The sequence below is a fragment of the Sander vitreus genome, chromosome 4 (genome assembly GCF_031162955.1).
Source record: "Sander vitreus isolate 19-12246 chromosome 4, sanVit1, whole genome shotgun sequence".
Lineage (NCBI taxonomy): Eukaryota > Metazoa > Chordata > Actinopteri > Perciformes > Percidae > Sander > Sander vitreus.
In genome coordinates this window covers 12,610,411-12,633,781 of record NC_135858.1, presented here as the reverse complement: position 1 = coordinate 12,633,781, position 23,371 = coordinate 12,610,411, and the positions used below count along the sequence as shown (strand labels likewise).

Here is a 23,371-nt window from a genome sequence, read left to right as displayed (position 1 = left end):
TATAGTGGAATGTGGATAAATCAGAAAGCTATGCAGTATTATGTTTGCAATTGCCTTAGCTTGCTAACACAGAGCTAACTTTAGCTTACTAACACCTAACATGTAGACAGGTTGCTAAAATAATCATTTGACATGTTTAAATATTTGTTTTTTTGCTAGCTAAAGGCATTTTGTTAGTGTTGAGACCTTAGTTGCATATTGTTGCCGATTGTTTTCCCCTCCGGTGGGCGTGGCTTTTAGACCATGATGCTCTATTCTCAGTGAGACCAGCAGTGCTACCAACACACCAACACCATGAAAGTTTAAGGATAAACATAACTCTAAACGATGCATTTTGGCATAGTTAGATACAAGAAAATGTCCTGAGAAAGAAACTTGTGAAGGAGAGAGTCAGACAAATGAGTTCCTGGTCGGATAAAGAGCCCATCATTTGTGAGCATAAACACAAGAAGAATTACCTTGACATGTCTCCAGGGTTTTCCATACCATTATAAGGCTTAGGTGCAGCACCCAAGCCTTTTTGGGCACCACCTAAGCCGAATAAATGTAACCAAAATTCTTTTCTAACATCTAATGATTGTAGTTGGTCCCCAGTGGACTTCTTTAGAAAGTTTTGTCTTTAAGCTTTTTGAGTGTTAATTTGTATTAACTGCTCTAGCTTTTCCACCGTTTTAGACACAGATATGGTAATAATAATGGTCCAAAATTATGTGAAATTGCATTTTTTTTAAATACAAAAATTTTAAATTTTCTTGAGGTAGGACCCCTAAACCCCTTCCCAAAAGAGTACACCTGACTCTTCACAAACCTAGGGAAAACACAAAGATGATAGCAAAAGGGAATTCAGTGTTGCCTACTGTATGTGCTGGGTACCTGAGTTTAGCTTTTGGGAATACAGGATCAGTCCTTTAGTCATTAAGGTTGATGGAGAGAGTAGAAATAGTTCCAACTGGCTCATGTTCCAAATGTTTGCACTTTTTCAGCTTTATTTTTGCTTTGTTTGCATTCCCTGGTAGAACTAGAAAATTCTATCTGCGAGGCTTTGAGCAATACTGGAACTGAAAAGGAATGCAAAACAACTGGTCTAACATATAGATATGTCAACCAATTAAATCATAAACTTTGTTTTCCAGTCAGTGTTATTAATAAAAAGACACTGACAATAAAAAAAAAAAACTAGATGACATTATTTTAAAGCATGATTTTCTTTTCTCTTTGATCAGCACCCTATGCTAACACTTTCTCACTCTGTGTCCCTCTCTTCTTCTCAGAGCTGGATGTCTGGGATGAAAAACAAATAAAGAGGAAATAGCTGCAGGATGAAAAAATGGCCGCACCCCTTATGTCACCCCCAGGACCTGACAGCTTCAAGAAATTCACCCCGGAATCGCTTGCTAACATCGAGAAGCGCATCAAAGAAGAGAAGAACAAGAAGCCACCCAAGCCCAGATCGGACAGTAGTCACCGTGACACGTCTGACGACAATGAACCCAAGCCCAACAGTGACCTGGAGGCTGGGAAGAGCCTGCCGTTCATCTACGGCGATGTTCCTCCTGGAATGTCGGGCGTACCGCTGGAGGATTTGGACCCATACTATCAGAACCTGAACATGAAAGTGAGTTGTCACACAGGCCAAATGCACCACAGAGTTCTCCCCAAACACTCAAATGAAGAAGCATTAACTTAATGTGTTGAGAGGTTTATAGATAGTGAGAACTTTTACAGATGTATTATTTAGCTGTTGGGCGTAACCTTCAAATGGGCTTAGTCTTTACTTTTTTCTCATGTGAAATTGCAAGCATTGTAAACTTACCACGCCATACACATAGGTAAGATGAAATTCACTGTCCTAACAGATTCAGGTTTCATATCAATTCACTAAAAATAGAAGTTAATGTATTTACTACAGAGATAAGAATATAATAACAGCAAAGATGACCTTGAGACATTTTATAGTTTTTAGTCACTGCTTGAGGGGCTTAGAGACAGTCACTGCATTATTCGATCATACAAGGCATGTGAGTTTTTTAGTATACCTGTACAATCAAAGCAGAGGCAGAGGGACGTAGTGGCTCTGCTCCTGCAACACTGCAGAGTTGCTGTGGAATGCAATTCTCGGGCAGTGATAATTCTCATAAAGGTTTCTTCAGTGTTGATTAATTATTCGTGTTAATGCATGGTAAAGATGATGCAACAGCTGGAGGGGGTGACAAATTCGCCTTTGTGTTTATATGCCATCAATACTATAGCTAATGGCATTCTTTTGTGACAAAACACACTTACAGATGACAAGTGCTCTGTCCAAAACTAGGCGTGTCTGATGGCCTCCCAGCATGCACTGGGGCAGTGGAATTATCATTGTTATCAACAACAATTTTATCTGTATTGCTGCGCTGTTACTGGTGTCATTGTGATCTACAGTATGTTCTGCAATGTTTCCGCTGTTGTTCACATTTCCGCATTGTTCTACACTTAGTCATTATGAGTAAATGTGATTACGTCGCGAGTGATGTTGTATGCCCAGTTATTTAGATTTTCATCCTTGACTGAATTCACTGAGGAAGCACGTTAAGTGAGAAACTGTCACCCTGCTAATATGGGACAAATATACAATACATTTATGACTTATTGCTTCTTGACTTATACATTCCTGGCAAATTGACCACACGTCCTCCTTGCAGGCACTAGGCTTGTGGTGGTGCATTATCAACAGCTGTTATGTTTATCAGGTGTTCAGTAACCCTGTGTCTGGTATCAGAACTGAAATGAGGAAGAAGTGACACCTTTTAATTGTAATTACACAATTGTATAAGTTTGCCACTTGTTATAGTGTTGCCTTCAAAAGAAAGTAAATCGTAAAAGATTTGAAATTGCAGTGATGGGCAAAATCGTTCTTTTCAGTGTAATGAATCACTTCAATCAGTTCGGACAAAAGATTTGTTCACCACAATCGGTTTGTGCTCGACTGGAGCTCCGACTGCACATAGTCCCACACACTGAACTGAAACATGCCTGAACCTCTTTATGAACAGTCTATGGTCTAAAGGTTCAGTTCAGCCCGCTAGTGAACTGAGGACAGAGAGTTAGTCATGTACTGTTTGCAAACAGAAAGCTGAAGTCCTACCCTATTATGTACAGCATGTATATTTTTATGACCTAATTATTAAATAAAATATGTAGGAATTGGTACTACTTCCTACTTCGAGAGACATGAGAGAGTCTAAAACACAAAATAGTTGTTTGACGTCCAATACTCTGTTAATATTTCAGAATTGCGGCCATATAAAACATTAGGCTAATGGACATAAGTTTAAAATAGCCATATATTAGCCTACATTTACAGCAATAAAACACAAGTGCTATTTTCGCTAATTCTGATAAATTTACGCTATTATCAAGCGTATAGATTATACATTAATGACATGGAGATAAAAGATGACCACAGACACCGGCCGTGCGCCAAACTTCCGCTGCACAATTATGAGCGCCACACAATCATTAATATCCTCTGATCTTGTGTTTCACCATAAAAGTTATAAATATAAGATTTTGTTTGTAGAGCAGATCTCCACGACACATACTATGGCAGTTTATTTATTTTTTAATGTTTGGATGCTGCTTTACCCCGCCTTGTCAAACTATAATAAATGAAACTAAAACTGAATGTTGCATCAAACATCTGGTCGCTTTTAGTATTTTTTTTAGTCAGTTTTCTCTTTTCTTTCTATCTTTCTTCGCAAAATGAAGCTGCCTTCAAGTGTGGTCAGATCTATACGATCTAATGGAAATCAATACTTGTGAAATATAAAGTCTACTTGTGCTTCTTTGCTTGGGTGAGTCCCAACAAAGATCCCAAGGCTAGAAACGAACTGGGACGTTGTGGTAATGTGGCATGAGCTGTAACCACTCAGCTCCGTATGGTTTAAGTTAAACCTCAAATACAGGGACCGGCACAGGAGTTTAGATTATTTCTACACGACACAACAACCGTGTTCAGACTAATCTCGTATAGCCAGACCTATCTCCACACCACTTATCATTCTGGGTGTATGGTAAATAACTCTCTGGCTTGTTTGTATTTACTTAAACCAATCACAATGGTCTTGGGGGGGTGCTTAACTGCAGCAACAGTGCCCTTGCAAAATAGAAAGTAGAGGGGAGGTACATCCGGCATGTGAGAGATTGCCTTTATACTGCATCTTCTATTTTTTCCATATTTTTTTTCCTATTTTTTTTAATATGCATACATACAGATCCAGAAGGACTTTTTTGAGTACTTTGGGAGATTTAGAACACATAAGAACATCCACACACAAGAACATCCAAAAATCACATTACATAACAGCATTGAAGGTCGTATTAGTGTTACTATTATTCAAGATCGTTTGCCAAACAGTCAAATAATTTCTTTGTCTAAGGAAAATCAACTTGATTAACTGAATTAATGTGATACAGGTGCAGATGACAAAAAAAAACAATATCCCCATTTTCTCTCGAAATTATGTACTTTATACATTAAAGTATAATTTTGTTAAAGAAAACCCATTGTTAAAGCAGAATATCAGAGCAATTTACATTCTTTTATGAAACCTGTCTGTATCTGACCTATTTTTCTATTTCTTTTTTTCCCGTCTTATGGCGACGGGTGGCAACCAGCGTTGTGGTGCATTACCACCACCTAGGCTGAGGTCGCTGATCTGCTTGGTAGCTTTTAAGGAAGCCCATTGACAGGAAACAAGGAAACCCTGTAAAAATTCTCAAGTTCTTAGATCACCTCATTTAGGAATATGTTCTCCACAGCTGCGAAGAAAACAAAAGGTTTTAGTAATTGTGTAAAAAATATATATACATTGTTGTTGAAGATGTGCTAAGTTAAGCGTCCCCTGATGACTTAGAAGAGCGTGCCTATATGCTCAGCCCTGGCACATTTTAACCCCTGGCTGTGCCCTTACTGTAGCTCTGCACTAGCGAAAGAGGAATGAGGAGTAAAGGCAGAAGATGGCAGGAGAGGACAGGAAATGGAGATAAAAAGGGCAGGAGTATGCTGTAGTGCCTTCAGCTGTGTAGACGTGTGGGGTAGCCAGTCTCCTGTGTGGTGACAATAATAATGTGTAAGAGAATCTGCAGCCTATATAGCAGCAAAGCAGCCCAGTCAGCAGGACTGGCAATCTTAGCCAGCAGCATTCCCTTGTAGGGCGGATGAAACTATGAAGTGTATGTGCCTGTGATCTATTGATCCACAGCCCTAGTTCAGTGGTAGCCACAGAAGTGTTGCATTCTTGCCTTTTATCCTTCCCCACTTTGCTTATTGCCCAGTGCATACTTCTTTACGTCTCCTTAGTTTCCTCTGTGGCGTCTTACCTTGGCGACTGAAGGAAAGTGGCTACAGAGTTGTTTATCATCACATTCCTTCTCTATCTGCAGCAGGAAACCTTTTTGTCTAAGCTAAATGTGGGAGGGTGCTAGGGCTGGGCGATAAATCGACTTTTTAAGGTATATCAATATATATTTTGAAATGAGATATGGGATGCAACAATACAGTTTATATCACTATAGTTTGATTTCTTCTGTAAAGCCGTGCAATGTTTTCATCTCTGCTGTCAAACTCTCCAGGCAACCCCGCCCCCACTCGCTCACAGGCTCTACTGCAACATGGAGGGAGAAATAGCACCGGTCCAAACTATTGACATTTGCCGACATTTTAATTGTTATTTGCACAGCTGTATATTTTGTTAAGCAGGAGAGGAAAACCTGTACTTGTACCAGTGTTTCCGCTGGTAATGCTCTGTTGTGGTGGCCGCCACGGCGAAAAACACAGAAGAACAGTACTTACGTAGTCAGTGTGTAACATTAACTTCAGTTATATGAGTAAGAGATGGCGCCTGGACGCAGGCGAGAGATGTGACCCATGACCAGATTATTATAGTTCATAAAAATGCAGCGCGGTGGCAATACAGACATTTCACACACAAGACGTATGTAACGCCGACGACTTTGCCGTTGCACATTCAACCTGAGCCGAACCCGTTCATATGAGTCAGCCGTCACTCTGTGAGTAGAGAATCTAGTCTGAGGTGTGGTTCATACACTTCACTGATAAACCAGTGAATTATACAGTAACAACACAAGAAAGTTTTTGTATCATACACTTAGTCCATTGTATGCTTGCTCTTTCTCTTTCTAAAAACAGCTGAAGGAGCATTTCTAGAGATAGGCCTTTTTTATTTAAATAGGCTATTTATTTAAGATACATTTTCATTTGCATGTGTTGCAGGTGTATATGTTCAAACAGCGTAGAAAACCCTGTCTTTGCATTTTATTTTGACCACAGTCTGTTTTAATTAAAGTGCTTGTGACATCTCACATCTGGATTTGACTTGTGACTGAACATTTTGACCACTTTGTAGAAAATACTGAGATATACATTTGTTTTTAAAATAGTCAGTCATATATATAAATTCGTATGCCTAGCTAGCCTAGCTTTCCATTCCAGAAAATACATGGCAAATAGTTATTGGCAAATATGATAACACCTACATTTTCTGTATGACAGGGTTGCATTTCAAAATAAGAGATAGCTCATCTACAAAATGAACGTTATTTCCAAATGTTTTTGGTGTCATTAGAAACTATAGTGAATACTCCTTGGCATTTGACCATTGACTCAATAATTGTCAGCATTTTGTTAATGTTTAATTAATAAATTCATGACCTGGTAAGGTAGTTGCAGTATACACCCATCACAGCCACAGCCTTTTATTTTCTGGCTTCAGAGCAGCTCCACTGGTGCAGTCATGGCTATGGTGCTTTGCTAAAGGGCACGCTTCTAGAGAATTTCAAAAGGGAGGGATGGAGTAGTTAGTTAGTTTATCTAACTGGGCTACTGCCTACCCCATATGTGTATTAGTACAGGTTCTGACTTATCTTCATTCCGCTTAGTCAAGATCTGCTGACCTCATCATACCCATCCATGTGTTGTGTCAGCAAGTTTAATAGGAGTCCCAGGTTAAGACCTCATATTCCCCCTTCATATCAATCAATTTCCTTATCCACTAATGTATTTGTCCTTTATCATACCTGAGGAAGTGCCTCTATGTTTATTAACGGCTAGCGTCCATTCTTCCTTGGCTGTTCCTGTTCTCACCTTTCCAGGCTGCTTGTCTCCTCTACTCGACCGTCATTCATCCTATCACTCACCATTGCACTGTATGTCAATGATTGTGTGTGTGTGTGTGTGTGTGTGTGTGTGTGTGTGTGTGTGTGTGTGTGTGTGTGCGTGCGTGTGTTACCGTCAGCTGCAGGAAACCTGATCACAGCACTCATGCATCAAAGAGAGGAAGAGGGGGCAGTGGTGAGGAAGAGAAATGCAGCGTTGCAGTTCTTGTTTTCCCCTGTGATGGGGAGAGGACTGCCTGGGCTTTTCAAATGTCTGATGGGATTAGGCAATGTTAAAGCTGCTGTGGTCATACAAGAAGAGCAGGACGGGATGGATGGAGGGCATTGTGGAGATTTCAATATAAATGAAAAAAACAGTTAAGCAGTTCGAACAGCAATCAGGTTTTGTTGTTTCAGAGGTTTCATTCTCCTCCCGAATATAGCATGTTGGTCTCATAACGGGAGTGTGCAGCAGACCAGTAATTTCGGTGCAGACTTCTGCAGGGAAGCAGCTACTAGTGAGAGCACAAAGGCAGCTCATGGCTAAAGCAGCAGCTGCCTCTGAAACTCGGCATGTAGCACTGTACACACCATTACATTATGTTCCTGTCCCATCATCTCTGTCTTTGTGTGTGTCTCTGTCCATTACTCTCCTTTTCCCTCTCCCTCCGCTGCCTCCTCTCTGGCGTTCTTCTTTCAGGGTGTAGTAAATTAGAGGGAGGGCCAGGCTTTAGTGCTCTGTCTGAGTCCACAGTCTCTGATGACACAGCATCCTCCTGTACTGGGCTGAGTGAGGAAGGGATGGGGTGGGGGAGGGGGTGTTAAGTGTGCTTCCACTGCTAGCCAGGTTGGTATAAAGGAGGGCGTGGTAAGGAGGGGAAATGGGGTTTTGCAGCACAGCATACAGGTAAATAAGTGGGATGACGCATTTTTTGATATGGTATAATATGCAGGGAAATTAGTTTGCATTCATACATATTTTGAGACGTTACTGGCTGAGTGTTCACTGCAGTGGGCTCAATCAGAAGTACATGAGTTATATTTCAGGCTATAATGCTAATAGATATTAAAGTTCCCCATGAGAGCTCTGCTGTTTTATCACAAAGCATCAAAGTGTCATGGTGAACAATGTGGAAGCTGACATACTGTTGATATTTTTGCTTCTCTGTAAAATGATTTAAGATGCACTTTGTCAATACCAGGTGCTCATTACAGAATGGGCTAAAATCCAGCTATTAATACACGTGTGTCATGTTTTCTCTTTCCAGTCTTCAAAGAGGCTTGTGAATACATACATATGTTCTAACAAAAAACTAAGTACTGATGGGTATGTTACTATTTATGAAAAGTCATTTAGGGCTCCAATTAATGATTATTTCTATTTATTTTTGCAATCAATTGATGAATTATTAAATATTTTATAATACCAGTAATTAATACAGTTTCTCTGAGCCCTAGATGATGTTTTGAATTGAAAAAACCCCAAGACACATGATTTGCCAATGGTATTAAACATGGAAAAGAATCAAATCCACAAAGGAGAAACAGCAAATGTTTGGCCCTTTTTGTTTGATAAATGACTTAAATGATTGATAGATTATCAAAATTGTTGGCGGTTACACGTTTAATCAATTAATTCTTTTTAATAATCATTTTGGCGCCGAGTTTTTTGCCATCTTCTTTTAGGTCTACAGTCCAAATCTGCAGTCAGTTTTGTGACATAATAGACCAGTCTGTGTCAGGCTGGGGTCCTGGGATGATTAAGAGAAGTACAACACTCCCTCCTCGTGATTTAGTCTCTATTGTTTCCCTGCTTAGATCTCACTCAGCTCTCTCTGTCTCCCCCTCCTCGTCTCATTCTCAGTTTCTCTCTCTGCTGCATGCCTACCCAGTCCTCCTCCTCCCTCTGTCTACCCATCCATCTCAGGTTTGGCTTTCTCCCCGCTGCAGCTTTCTGTTCTGCATCACTCCCCCGCCACCTCCTCATCTCTCTCTCTCTCTCTCTCTCTCTCTCTCTCTCTCTCTCTCTCTCTCTCTCTCTCTCTCTCTCTCTCTCTGACTCTCTTTGCTGCTGTCCCATACCCCTGCACATCCCTCTCCATAGCCCTGCTCCACTATTCCTCCTCCTCCACACACACACACACACACACACACACACACACACACACACACACTCTGTCCTTGCAGCTGCATTCTGCCTCCTGATTCTTGCATATGTGCCTTTTTTTAACACTCTGTGGAGAATTAAGAACATTTCACCAGCCTAGCAGCAAATAAGTCTTTTTCCTTACAGTGAATCTTGCTCTGCTGAGTTGTGTATTTATGCATGTGTGTATGCCCAAGTATGTATGTATGTACGTGTGTGTGTGTGTACGTGTGTGTGTGTGTGTGTGTGTGTGTGTGTGTGTGTGTGTGTGTGTGTGTGTGGGAGGGGGGGGGGACTTCAACATGCATAGTGTTACAAAGACAGAGTTTTGTGATCCATGGTGCCTGTCCACTGCCTTAGTCACTCTATGTTAATCCATGTATAGATACAATCAATCCTCAGTTTCCTAAGTGTACTAGTGCACTACATGGTTGATATGTGGATCCCATTTAAATGTGTTGTGGAAAGCAAAACCTTCGAACCAATGAAGATGAATTCAGTGTCTCCACAGAGTTTGTCTTGGAAATACACTAAACTGAGTGAAATGAGTGAGTGTTTAATTAATCAATGAATCACTGTTAATTATATATCAACCAACAGTATGATGTATGCATTCTGGGACATTGTTTTTAGTGGTTGGTCTACATGCACATACAAATGGGATAACTGCACCATTTGTACCACAATTAACTGTGATCAGAGCTCATGATGCGTGCACAGAGTGGTTTTCTTTACAATAGGAACAGCACAGTAAAGGTCCTGTGCCTATTGCCTATATATATATTTTTATCACCAGTGATTTCCAGGTAATAGATTGCCCACACAATTCATCTCTGACCGCATCATTTTGCTCATATTCTTAAATTGAAATAGGTAAGATGTAAGTCTGTTGTCAGGTGATCAGAGCGGCATATTTTATTTTTCTGCTTGATACAGGCATTAGTAAGCTACAGCCCTTTTTATTGACACAATCATTTTTTGTCTTTGTTTTGTGCGCTGCATGTATTCGTCTTATATAGCCTTTCTTTTACACAGAATTATTCTTTTGTCTCATTACATTTCAGTCCATTTATGATTCAGATACTTAACTTGTGTTTATATTTAGTTTATGATTTAAATTGTGCTGTGAAAATAGCCCATCACAATACAGCTTTCAATAAGAAAAATCATATATTTAGTATTTTATAACCTTCAATGATTGATCAGTTATCGATTAATGTTGCACGATGAATTAAAGAAATTGCCTGACATTTGCACCCCTTGTTGTATTTGAGGTTGCCAAGTTTGTATCAACAGCATATTTTTCTGTCTCCAAATGGACACAGTTCATTGAGTAACTGAAGCCTCTTTGTAGTTGAATTGTGATTTTTATTTTTTTTATTTATTTTTTTATGAACATTTCTGAATTTCCATATGATGTAGAGGATGACCTACATTGAAACTCAGACTCAATAAGGACAAAGCAGACGTTTTTTCTATAAGATACTTACGTCTTCAAATCTGAAGTTAAAAAAAAAAAAACTTTACAAATCCACAGGATTTATCCATGGCATTATTCTTCACATTGATTAACATACGGGACATAGTTATGCATGCTGGGCATCTGTAAAGCGCTAATGAGATATTGCTCATTTTACAACCTCCCCCTCCATCCATAGATTTGCTTGGTCAGCAAAACACTTGACCTTTAAGAGAAAGATTTACCCTTTGAACATTACTGTAAATCCCGTGTTCCTGTTAGTATTGTGTTGATTAAGTATAGATCATTATTTTATTCATCTGACCGGAAACATTGTGAGAGGATATTTTAAGTAGTGCAGATGCTCTATAGGCAAAAAAGAACAGGCGAGGGGAAGGGAGGGAGAGAGGAGTCTTCTGATGCAGAGAACACATTTTGTCTTTCCCCAGACTGCGGACGCTATTTTTAATTTAATTAGATTTCAGGACACCACTTGTCTCAGGACACTTCTGGTCGCCTCCCTATTTCTTTCTAGTGTTTCCCGTGGTGTGAACCACAAACTGTGTATTTTTCTATGCTGGTGCCAGATGAATACTAAAGACTAATTGCTTCTATTATACGTGTATGCTCTCCACCAGTGGGTTATCGTCATATTATTATCATTTCATTTTGAGTGCAGTGATTATTATATCATAACATAAAGGGCAAGTAATATAGAGTTAATTTCATGATCTGCTGTTTTTGAATGCATGTACTCTGGTGCACAGTATTTTGACAACTTCATTATTTGTAAATTGAAGTATAGTTTGGCCAATTTTAAAATCTTTTAAAATGGTTACAGAAGTTGTAAGAAAAACAACACAAGAATTATCACTTAAAGTTGAATACGACGGACATTCACATCTAAAATTCAAAGTGATATAAATTTGGATATAATTTGATATTTCCATTATTCTTCAGTACTGGTTACTTACAGGACGTGCTGTGTCTGTATGTAACCTGTAAATACTGGCAGGCAACATGTCAGTGGTATCATAAATACACATGAGGGGATGTGGTGAAGAAGGAAAAACACCCAAGCAGTTTACACATTCATAGGATTCTCAACCAAACCACACATTTGTAAAGTATCCCAGTAGTCCATTTGTTTGTAAAGAATGCTCATACTTCTCACTCAGACCCCAAAATTGGGCATACACATCCACAAATAAACACATATTGCTCAAACACACACTGCTGCCTCACCCCGTTGCACAGCCCCACTTGGCCCAGTGCTGTTTATGAGTGGGGAGTGGTTGTTGAGAGCCTAGAGTCAGCAGATCTGCCCCTGATCGATGACAGCATTTGCGGTTCTCTTCCAGTAAGAGCTTTAAAGTTGGGGCAAAGACAGTCATTTGGCCATGAAATGGGGAGAGCTTCCCATGCACCTGTCTGCTGCTCACAGAGCTACTGTCACGGGGAAAAGTTTGCCAGGACAGATACGCGGTTTGATGCAACCCACACAGAGGTGTTAACTGTACTCTCGGGTGACTGGCCACAGAGGGAGTGATGTCAGCGGAGTAAAACACAGCCCTGTGTCCTTGTCCTACTGACTGCCCTTTTCTATTCCTTTATCTTTTTACTATACTGTTTTTATCCCCTGCGCTTTGTTTAGTGTAAGGCCATTACAACCTGATGCTAAAGTGCTCACCATTGTCTCACGGCTAGTAGGGCAATGATTTCAAATGGGTAAAGCAACAACACAGTGAGCACTCTCATCAAAATGCTATGTCCAAATGAATTAAGGTATCACCTGCATTGTGAGAATCAGCCCTGTAGGTAGATTGAAAACCAATGCAGTGGTGCCCCATGACTTAGAGGTAATCTCAGGATACACATCAGCTACTCAGTCAAGCTACAGTCATATCTTCCTTTAAAAAAATAAAAACATAGTAAAAAGGTTTGCTGACCATGTGCTGAATTGTATGTGCCGTATAATTACTGGAAATGTTCTAACTGTCTTGTTATCTCTTTCTCTGTCCCTCTCTCTCCACAGACATTTATAGTCCTCAACAAAGGGAAAACAATCTTCCGCTTCAGTGCCACGCCCTCCTTGTACATCATAAGCCCGTTTAATCTACTAAGGCGAATAGCTATTAAGATTTTGATACATGCATATCCTTTCAAGTGATTCATTTCCTATGCTTTACAGTGACTAAAAACAGATGTTTTAGTATTTTCAACATGTTTGGATTTTCTGCTTATGTCACAAGTTGTCTGTAAATAGATATGAAAGCTAATGCACTGTAAGCTCTAAATCACTTTAGTTTTCTCCCTACTTTGCCATCTTCCTTAAGCTTACTTCATTGCTAAAGTTTGATTTTAGTCGCTCATGTATAGGGTGTCATGGGTAGTACTGTTCAAACTTTCCTTAACTTTTGTCCTCTCACGTTATTCAGCATGATCATCATGTGTACGATTTTGACCAACTGTATATTTATGACATTTAGTGACCCCCCAGAATGGTCCAAACAAGTAGAGTAAGTACACATCCATACTTCTCATCAGCAATCATATCCTTGTTTAGTGTGCCTGTCACCGTTTTACTCTCTTCTTTCTTTGTTTTCAAGGTATACCTTCACAGGTATCTATACGTTTGAATCACTCACAAAAATTGTTGCCCGAGGCTTCGCTATAGATGGGTTTACCTTTCTCAGAGACCCATGGAACTGGCTGGATTTCATGGTCATCTCAATGGCGTAAGTATTTTAACTCATAAGAATTTAAATAATTGGAAGCTACATATAACAATGGTCTAATGTAAGAAAAGAAAAAGCACTGCAATCAAAGCATAAAACCAAAAACAGGATTTTAACATGACTAATAAAAATATTAGCATTTTAGCATGTGAATAGGAGAAAGTTGTGAGACATGATTTCTTTATAAGACATACTTAGTTACAAGATAACAGCAAGTATATGCCAAATGGCAACAGAACTTTCTCGCTGCAGACAGTCGGGCTACTTAAACACAGGTGTAACTAGTCACATTAATAACGACTGCTTTCAATTCAGGCATGATAATACCAGGATAAAATTGCACATGGCTTTTAAGACATTAACGTTATTGGTGATGCCTGTGCTTTGACTTTGACTTGTCAAATGTTTTCTGTCAGAAATGTCTTGAGTCATTTAAAATTTCTAATAAACATTTTAGTATGAGTTATAGAAAATTGACTTACAGATTCCATTATTGTGTGGGCATCATAGACACGTCCATTAAACATTTAATCTTTTAACAACAAACTTCTGGTTTTTAAAATGAACAATATAGTGGTTATCTAATATAATAATTAATTTAATAAAATATTTAACCCTGATCCTACCAATATATTTAACATACAAGGACTACCGACTGGGGACCCCAAGAATAAACTACTGTAAAAAACAACCATCTTTGCAAAATGTTAACTTATTTCTTCTCAAAACATTATCCGCAATGTAATTTATGTCATCCGAAGAAAAGAAACATCAGATCATTATCATTATTATTTTAGGAAAGTTACACTTTATCAGCATAATCTGTAAAATAAAAAATAGCCACAGCACATGAGGAAATCTGTGCTTTCTCCTTCAGAATTACTGACAGAGTGCCCCTACCACATGATAGTGTGTGATACTTTAAATTAGGACCCATGGCAAACATTTTATTTTATCTGTGTATTGAAATTGCATGGGCTGCAATTGGGTGCTTTTGACTGGGGTCCCCTAGAAACCCAATACATTGGTATTTTTTAAAAAGCACAAATTAAAACCGAAAATGATATAAAGTATTTGAGAACAAGTTGATTGACAAAGTCATGAACAATTGGAATAATAAAATAAAACACGTGCGATAAAAAGTATACCTCTGGGATCTGCCTGTACCCCAGATGAGGGTTGAAGATGGACAAATATAGTACTCCCCAATCTGAAAGCTGCTGTGGGCAACTTTGGAGAAACAATGAAGAATCAGTATGAACGAAAACCTGAAAAACTAATTTTGGTCAACACATTTAGCCATTGCAACAACAAACGCACACTGTGATGTTGCAACTTTCTGTTTAAGCTTTACTCTAGAGTAGAGGGCAAACACCTTTATAAATGTCATACTTTTTACACTTGGTGTAACATTTTGAGCACAGTAGATGCTATTAAACCTATCACCCCCAAATGTTTGATATATATAGATTACCACAGTTGCAAAGCTGTAGTTACCCAATACTTACTCTGAGTTTGGGTCTTACCAAACTTATCAACCAAAATGATTTCAGGGCCAGTATTTTGGTTCACATCACCTCCACTGTGGACATAGATTTGTTTCCTTGCTGCTGTTTCCAGGCTTCTAAAGACTAGACTAACTTCTGCTAGGCATGTTCTCCTGCTTGGTTATTAAGACTTGCAGTGGCTGAAAACTGTTCTTTATAAATTTTTTTGTGTGTGTTTTTAAATAATATGTGCTCGGATATAAGATGGATTTAGCTAAATATTGCAAAACAGGTTCTAAAGACAATTGCCCACAGCACCTCCAATCAACATCAGCCCATCATACCACATTGATAATGCTTATTAAAATATTGTGTAACAATCTATTGTTTTTTTCCTCTGTTTGGGATGGCTGCTGAATAATTGTATCTGATCCACCTTGCAGGTATATAACAGAGTTTGTAAACCTAGGCAATGTGTCAGCTCTGCGTACGTTCAGGGTTCTGAGGGCTTTGAAAACAATTTCAGTTATCCCAGGTAAGACAGTCCAGGTGTTTGTTTGCGGGTGGGCGAGTCACGGGGTTGATGTTAGGTGTGGTTTTGTTTCAGTCCCTCTCCTCTTCTTCCTTCGTTCTCTTCCCACTGGTCGGACAGGCGTTCTCTCTCTCACCGTGGTGTCCCCTCCTGGTCTTCGATGGTGGTGCTGGTGTCGTGCTCTTGCGCGTACATGCGTGCGTGCGTGCGTGCGTGTGTGTGTGTGTGTGTGTGTTGTGTGTCATGGGGTTCTGTTCTGTGTGTCATCCTACCTTGTTACAGATATATAACAGAGTTTGTGGACCTTGGGAATGTCTCGGCGCTGAGAACGTTCAGGGTTCTCCGAGCATTGAAAACAATTTCTGTCATTCCAGGTGAGACTCCCATTTAAACACTAAGGCTGAGCTTACGTTATCTATTATCTATTACCTGTCTTTATTTCTATTACTTTATTTTTTTTTTAAAGAAGATGTTTTAGAATTCTTCATTTTTTTGTTTTACTTGTTTTACTCTTTTTACTTTTTACAATCAAAAATGGTAGCAATACATTTTTGATAGGCTTAGCAGTCTACTGGCAGTCTTGTGGGCTCACATGTCCCATGTGGACAGCTGGGCTTATGCAGCACATCAGGATATACAACACCTATCTGTCTTGTATATTTCTACCTCAAGTTAAAAAGAAATTCATGTCTAAACAAAGTGATAATATAGTGGAAGAGTTTAGATATTGTTTCCAAGGAGTTGACTTTCAGGATGTCAGTATGAGGGGTTAAATGAACAAACTAATTTGGGGGAAAAAACATGATCATGAGTAGTTTTAAATATGTCATCTCTTTGCATATCTGGTTTGTTTGTTGTTTATTTCATACATTGATCCAAATTTTCACAATCTATGACACTGACTTCTTGTTTCCAAAGACTATTTGATTCGCTAAGACTGCCAAGCCTAATTTGACAACACATCAGCGCTGCATGAAGCTTTGAGACACATGCTTTTACGAGTTTGGCTTTACGGGGCTTTTCTTTTGGATTTTATTATCTCTTATTATAAGAGTTATTTGATTCAGGCTTCAGATTTATTTATTTTTTCCTTTGAAGATCTTTGTCCATCCTGGGAGTGAAAGGGGAATAAAAATAATAAATAAATAAGCAAAATCCATGTATATGTGTCAGATTCAGTGGGATTTATTTTCCTCCGCAGTAACACAAGTTTATACATTTGCTTATATATGATGTCCACTCAAAATGCTTGTAAAATAATATGACACTGAAGTTACTGTATTTCAGAAGATGTACATACACACACACACACACACACACACACACACACACACACACACACACACACACACACACACACACACACACACACACACACTCAGTACAGTACAATAGACTCAGCCTCCAGCATATAGAACTCAGTTGTGCTCTGGGCTAAAGCAGCCTGAGGGCTCGCCCAGCACTGCAAGAGTGGGAGAAAGAGGGGTCTGGGATGGCAACAGTTCTTCAGTTAAGGCAAGGTCCCCATCACGGTTTTCAGACAGGTGATGACACCGAGTCAATTCCTTCAGCCTTGGCGTTTAAATGACCTGCATGCCACCTCTCATTGCCCATCCCCCTCAGCCACCAACTCTTCCTCGCCTGTCCTTTCTTTCTCCTCTTCACTTCCTGCTTCCTTGACTGAGCCTGATTCTGTGCGCTGTTTGTGGTGCTGCTGCGTTCAGTTGATTTTTTGGATGCAGTATAACAATTAACTGCAGCTAGTCAGGAATGTTCCCATAGATGGACACAAGTAGTGAAGGAAAATATAAATAATACAATGTCTCCTCTCCAGATAAAGATCCTAAATCCAGTTGTAGTGCTGTCTGTTCTTGCTCAGTGGAAAATGCATCAGACAGCTTGTCTATAGAACACTTACATGGGGTAGTTACCGGTAAAGTGTGAAAATGAAAATGTGTCTTTCTGATGGAAACATCCCATACAGCTGCAGTGTTTGTTGTGGTGTTATGTGTTTATGAAAAAAAAAAAAAAAATGAATATGACCTCTATATCTGAGATCTGTTACATACTAGATAGTCATGTCTTTGATTTTATTGAATGTTTCTAGAGGTATCTCTTTTTGATAACCATAGCTAGGAATCTGCACTAAAAACATCAATCCACCGAAAGTTTAAATTTGAGAGAGAATGCAAAAGTAGTGACATAATACGCACATCTGCTCAGATGATAACAAGCTGCCAGTTAGAGTTTGGATAACATTTCTTACTGAGTTTTAATAGAGAAGCTATACCACAGTATTTTTCCCAAACACGACTGTTAGGAAATTAGGTTTTTCTAAAATATAATGCTCAGATGTTTGTAGTTGGGACATAAAGTGCTGTAGGCACAAGTGTTTTGTGTTTTTTAATGCCTCTGAAAACTTGGCAGATTTAAGCTGATGACTTATCATGACAAAATAAGTATAAATCAAATTTTAGGATAGGAAAAAAACATCCTTAGGTATAATTTATTTAGAGAGTTCAACAGTGTGGTTTGATCACCTTTGATTGACAGTGGCCCTGCAACATGAGTTAGCTACCCAAAAACATCATCAGATTCCGATAACAAATGTTGGTAAAACCTGATTGGTGCATAAAGAAAGTGCTGATAAGTGTGTTGCAAATAAGCATTTCAGCCTATAATGATACTGAAAATGGCCAAGTGGTGTTTTAAAAGGAAGTAAGTGAGAAAAAAGTAGAACAGTAGAAAAGTGAATGGAATTTTGTAGGTTCTAAAAGCTACTAATAAACCACATATCCTATTTATCCTTTTTAATAAATTAATACACTTTATTTGTATTCACAGGGAGATTATTGACTTTCTAAAGACACAAACATACAGCCACATTTCTTAAGTTATATCACACTGCTTATTAAGACTTTAAAACAGATGACATCCAGTTACATGATATGGAGCTGAATTAGGTAGTACTCATAATAAGTAATAGTAGCCTGAAGCCTATCACAATGAGCAAGAAAAGAAACTAGCAAGACAAATTAGCACAGGAAATGAGACAGGTTTTCTCCTCCCAGGAGACGTGGAGATGCAGGACAACATGTTTTTCTACCTTTGAGCTGAAGAGCTGTGCCCGCAGATAATGACTGGAGCTACATTTTTGTAATTACCTTATGGGAATACCTGTGTCATTACAGCACTATGCTTACATTATTTATTTTTGGATATCAGAGAATTCCAATTTCTGCGCTAAATATCTTTCACACCAAAACTTGGTTCTCAGCTTTCTTCTCTGAACTCACTGCTGTAGGTTTGATTGTGTTGTTACTGCACAGTAGTACATTATGTAGCAATTAAACAATTCTGTAGCAATTACCTTGTTACACTTAATAATATGATAGACTTATTATTACATTTATACATGATTTAAGTCCTCAGATATCCTGACTGAGTGCAAAAAAGATCCTCAGGTAAAGCTACAAAATAAAGAGCTACTTTTAACAGTTGAACAATTAATTTCTCATCCCTGTGGATACCGCAACCATTTTACTTACTATAATTGTATTGATTTATTTATTTATTTTTGCATATCCGCAAATATGACCATATCTATTATATCATTTTAGGCTGAACTACAGATTTCCAACTAGGCAGGAATGACTGTAAGAACAACAACAAGCACTGTCTACACACTGGTTTTATACTCGGAATGCACAGCAGTTCATTTCTGGTGTTGAGGCTTGGCAATGTGGGCGTAGGTGCTTGAGAAATAATTTTGATGCCTGCCAATGTTAGATTTATGTAAGAGGCTGCCCAGCACAGGGTTAATACAGGATTAGATATCAGTTACCTAACTTAACTTTTTCCGTGCTTGACTTCAGTCAGCTCTGAATTGCAGCTATAAAACCAAACTCAGCGTGTGCACTCTTGCAGTGCCAGAATTTGCAATTCTTTTTATTTGTGTCTATCTATGTGTTTGTTTGTGTGTGTGTGTGTGTGTGTGCATTTGAATTTGTATGCTGGTGTGTGTGTATGCGAGTTTGTCTGTTTTCATGTACGTGCATTTCTGCACATTTGTGTTTGTGGCTGTGTATGTGTATGTGTGTGTATGTGTGTGTGTGTGTGTGTGTGTTTATTGTATATTAATTGACAGGCCTGAAGACCATTGTGGGTGCTCTGATCCAGTCTGTGAAGAAGCTGTCGGATGTGATGATCCTGACCGTCTTCTGTCTCAGCGTCTTTGCTCTTATTGGACTGCAGCTCTTTATGGGGAACCTAAGGCAGAAGTGTGTAATCTGGCCAATCAACATGACTGAGCAGTACCTGGCAAATGGCAGCAGGGGCTTTGACTGGAAGGAATACATCATGAATGACTGTGAGTGATTACATTGACACTTGATTAAGTTGGGCATGATTACGGTACATTAATGTGACTTAACAAAAAGTGTGTGCATCCTGGTAACTTTCTTTTTCCTTTGTATTTCTTTTGTTTTATTTTTACCTTGCTGATATAAAAAGTAACATACACAATGACTAATCTAACACACATCTTTGCCCAGTGGCTAATACAAGTGACTGTTTCTTTTTTTTTCTTTTTTTTATAGCTAATTTCTACTTCCTTCCTGGTCAGCTTGATGCTCTGCTATGTGGAAATAGTTCTGACTCAGGGTAAGTTAGTGCTTCACTCACTAAATGCATGCCTCCATATTCATACTGCAATGTTTTCAGCAGCTGTCTTACATTTTTCTGTTGTTCTTTCGCACATCTTGTGTTCGACACATCATCAGTAATCTAACAGGGCCCTCGCGCCTCCTCAAGCTACTTTTTTTGGCCTGATGGATCTTCAGGCCACATAGGTTTTTGCACACACAAGAGAATGTTACTAGCATTTAACCAAGAAATTGGTACAAAAAGTACACATACTTTTTAGACAGTCTAAGCAATCAAACATGTATTCATAATTCATGAGTCAGACTTGCTTATGTCATAAAATATTTAGGTTAATTATATCAATATCCTTCTGTGATGTCACAGTGTACGTGTAAGCATGCATGCACAAGCAAAAAAAAAACACATTAACTTATGACATAAGACTTTTTTCAGGCCCATTTTCATGGTCATGTTGTATCTTAAACTGTCAATGGTGCCTGTATCTATATTTCCAAATGTGTCAATGCTGTTTTCAGTCATTTGTTAAGTTACAATTTTTTGTCTTCCTGTGTGTTTTAGACGATGTCCAGAGGGCTTTATGTGTATGAAAGCCGGAAGGAACCCCAACTACGGTTACACCAGCTTTGACAGCTTTGGATGGGCTTTCCTCACCCTTTTTCGCCTCATGACCCAAGACTTCTGGGAAAATCTCTACATGCTGGTAAAGCAGTGTTTTCGTAAATGATTCTGTCTGTCATCCTTAGTCTCAAATTGACACATTCATGTTCAAAGGAAGCAAAAAGCAGGACTGCACATTTTGTCACAATATGACCTATGAAGTCCTTGACCCTTCTTGCACCTGCTTGAGAGACCTATATTAAAGCCTCTCTAGTCCTACCCAGAAGAGAAAAACACCCCCTAAGCCAGCCATCATCAACTGGCGGCCCGCGGGCCAGATCCGGCCCACCAAAGCTTTTAGTCTGGCCCGCAGAATAATCACGAATTCAGAAAATGTAAAGAGGAAAAAATGCGTTCTGTTATTTAGCATTTCAAGCATTTACAGCAGGTAACATTACACAGGTAGAGCACAAACCCAGCCCCCTGTATTTGCATCTCTATTCACATGCCGGGATTCTGTCTAGCGATGCCTGCGCTCCACACACACAGCTGAGCCGAGATGTGTGTGCGTTAAAACACACAGTATCTGATTGGGAACGATACAAAGAGGATAACCAATGGCCGCTGGGGCAGATGAACTCACGCTAGTCTCGTTACTGTAAGAAGGCTACAATAAAACCTTTGTGAGTAAAAAGTCAATACTTATCAATGCACTCACCTGTGTAGACCTGCATAAACATGTAGAAAACATATTTCAATCTGCTCTGTCCGCTCAGTCCACTCTTGTCCACCGCGCTGTTTTACGCAAACACAGCTCTAGCCTACTCTGCAAATAGAGAATTTTTACAAACAAGCTAAAACAAAAGCTGTTTCTTAGTTTGCCTGGAATCTTGAAATTTGGACAAATTCTTATGAACTTAACTGCTGGCTGAGCGAACCATCCTCTCCGCTGGAGCGGTAAATCTATGGATGTATTAAGACCAAAACATATACATGTGGCTACTTAATATGCACGTGAATGACGCGACCATTATGTTTGCGTTCTTCATTCTTGATGATGATGGTTGTATTATTTTTCAACTACATCGTTTCATTGCAAATGAGGCAAACATGACGAATGCATAGCCTGCTTATCTGTCCATTCATCATTAAAGCTGGGCTTTTCCACGTCAACTTTTCGCTTCAGCCTCTTTGACAGTGACATTCTTACCTGACAACAGCCGTTTCTTTCTGCAAGCATTTTCCACCAATCAGGACGCTGCATACTACAACCATGTTTCCTAATCACAGACTTTAACCATCACTCCTCAGTGAACTGCCTCCTAGTCTGAGATCGTTTTCTTCTTATGGAGTTTCCATGTTTTTTAGGAGTTTGCTCACACTAATACATGTAAAAAAAAAGCATTAATTCAGCAAGAAAGTGAACATTTCGAACAAGAATAGGCGTATTAGGTATAAATTCATTTTATTTTCTTTATTTGAAAGTCCGGCCCCCGGAGTGTCTGCTTAGAACAATTCTGGCCCTTGGAAAAATGTAGTTGATGACCCCTGCCCTAAGCAGTACTAATGCTTTTGTCCTTACTTCATCATAAAAAAATATATCATCATCCTAATACCTGAATGAATCCGCAAAGGTGTCTCTCAGCAACTCTCCCCCATCAGTTAATTTGCTCTCTGAATAAAAAAGGAAGGTGATCAGCTGATCAGAACTACTGTGACTAGCCGATAATTGTGTTTGTCTTTCATGCAGGAAAAGAATACTTTTGTTATTTGCAGTTGTAATAAAGCAATGAACAAATTTGGATTGTTTTTGTTAAATGACCTTTAGAACAGTCATGTTCTTTGCCAATCTTTTTAAGAGAACACTGAACCAGTATTGCATATCTGCCTTTTTAGTGCTATAACATGCACAGATAGCTTCAATGTTAAACTGCACTACCATGACCCTTCACTAGCTTTTCTTTCCTCTTCCTCCTCCAGGCAGCCATAATAGATTCACTTCATTTGGCAAATAGGCCAGTCACTGTGTGTGTGTGTGTGTGTGTGTGTGTGTGTGTGTGTGTGTGTGTGTGTGTGTGTGTGTGTGTGTGTGTGTGTGTGTGTGTGTGTGTGTGTGTGTGTGTGTGTGTGTGTGTGTGTGTAAGTAAAATTGGGAATTCCTGCACTCTGATTCATCCTGTGTGGAGGTTTAACTGAAGAAGGCCTTGGACCAGATATATTTGATCAATCTGACAATATGTCTGTAATTTCCATGTTAAATAATTCTAAATCTCTGATTTGTTCTCTGCTTTATCTGTGTGTAGACTCTGCGAGCAGCAGGGAAAACATACATGATCTTCTTTGTGCTGGTCATCTTTGTGGGCTCTTTCTACCTGGTGAATCTCATCTTGGCTGTGGTGGCCATGGCTTATGAGGAACAGAACCAGGCCACTATTGAGGAGGCAGAGCAGAAAGAGGCAGAATTCAAGGCCATGCTGGAACAGCTTAAGAGGCAGCAGGATGAAACACAGGTTGGTCTTACTTTCTCCAACTCACATACACCTTTACCTGTTTTTCATAGTTTATAGTTATCATGTGTCTTTTTTCTTCTTC

General features: G+C 39.2%; 1 protein-coding gene across 1 annotated transcript in view; it reads left to right on the top strand.

Moving 5' to 3' along the window:
• Positions 1 to 1,277: 1,277 nt before the first annotated feature.
• The window catches only part of scn8ab (sodium channel, voltage gated, type VIII, alpha subunit b), a 49,571-nt gene continuing 27,477 nt past the window's right edge, over positions 1,278 to 23,371 (top strand). Inside the window, exons 1-9 of the mRNA XM_078248352.1 lie at positions 1,278 to 1,615; positions 12,796 to 12,914; positions 13,190 to 13,279; positions 13,370 to 13,498; positions 15,800 to 15,891; positions 19,665 to 19,886; positions 20,116 to 20,179; positions 20,741 to 20,882; positions 23,083 to 23,289. Of these exons, the coding sequence (XP_078104478.1) occupies positions 1,328 to 1,615; positions 12,796 to 12,914; positions 13,190 to 13,279; positions 13,370 to 13,498; positions 15,800 to 15,891; positions 19,665 to 19,886; positions 20,116 to 20,179; positions 20,741 to 20,882; positions 23,083 to 23,289 (1,353 nt within the window). The 5' untranslated portion in view covers positions 1,278 to 1,327. The remainder of the gene's footprint in view (positions 1,616 to 12,795; positions 12,915 to 13,189; positions 13,280 to 13,369; positions 13,499 to 15,799; positions 15,892 to 19,664; positions 19,887 to 20,115; positions 20,180 to 20,740; positions 20,883 to 23,082; positions 23,290 to 23,371) is intronic.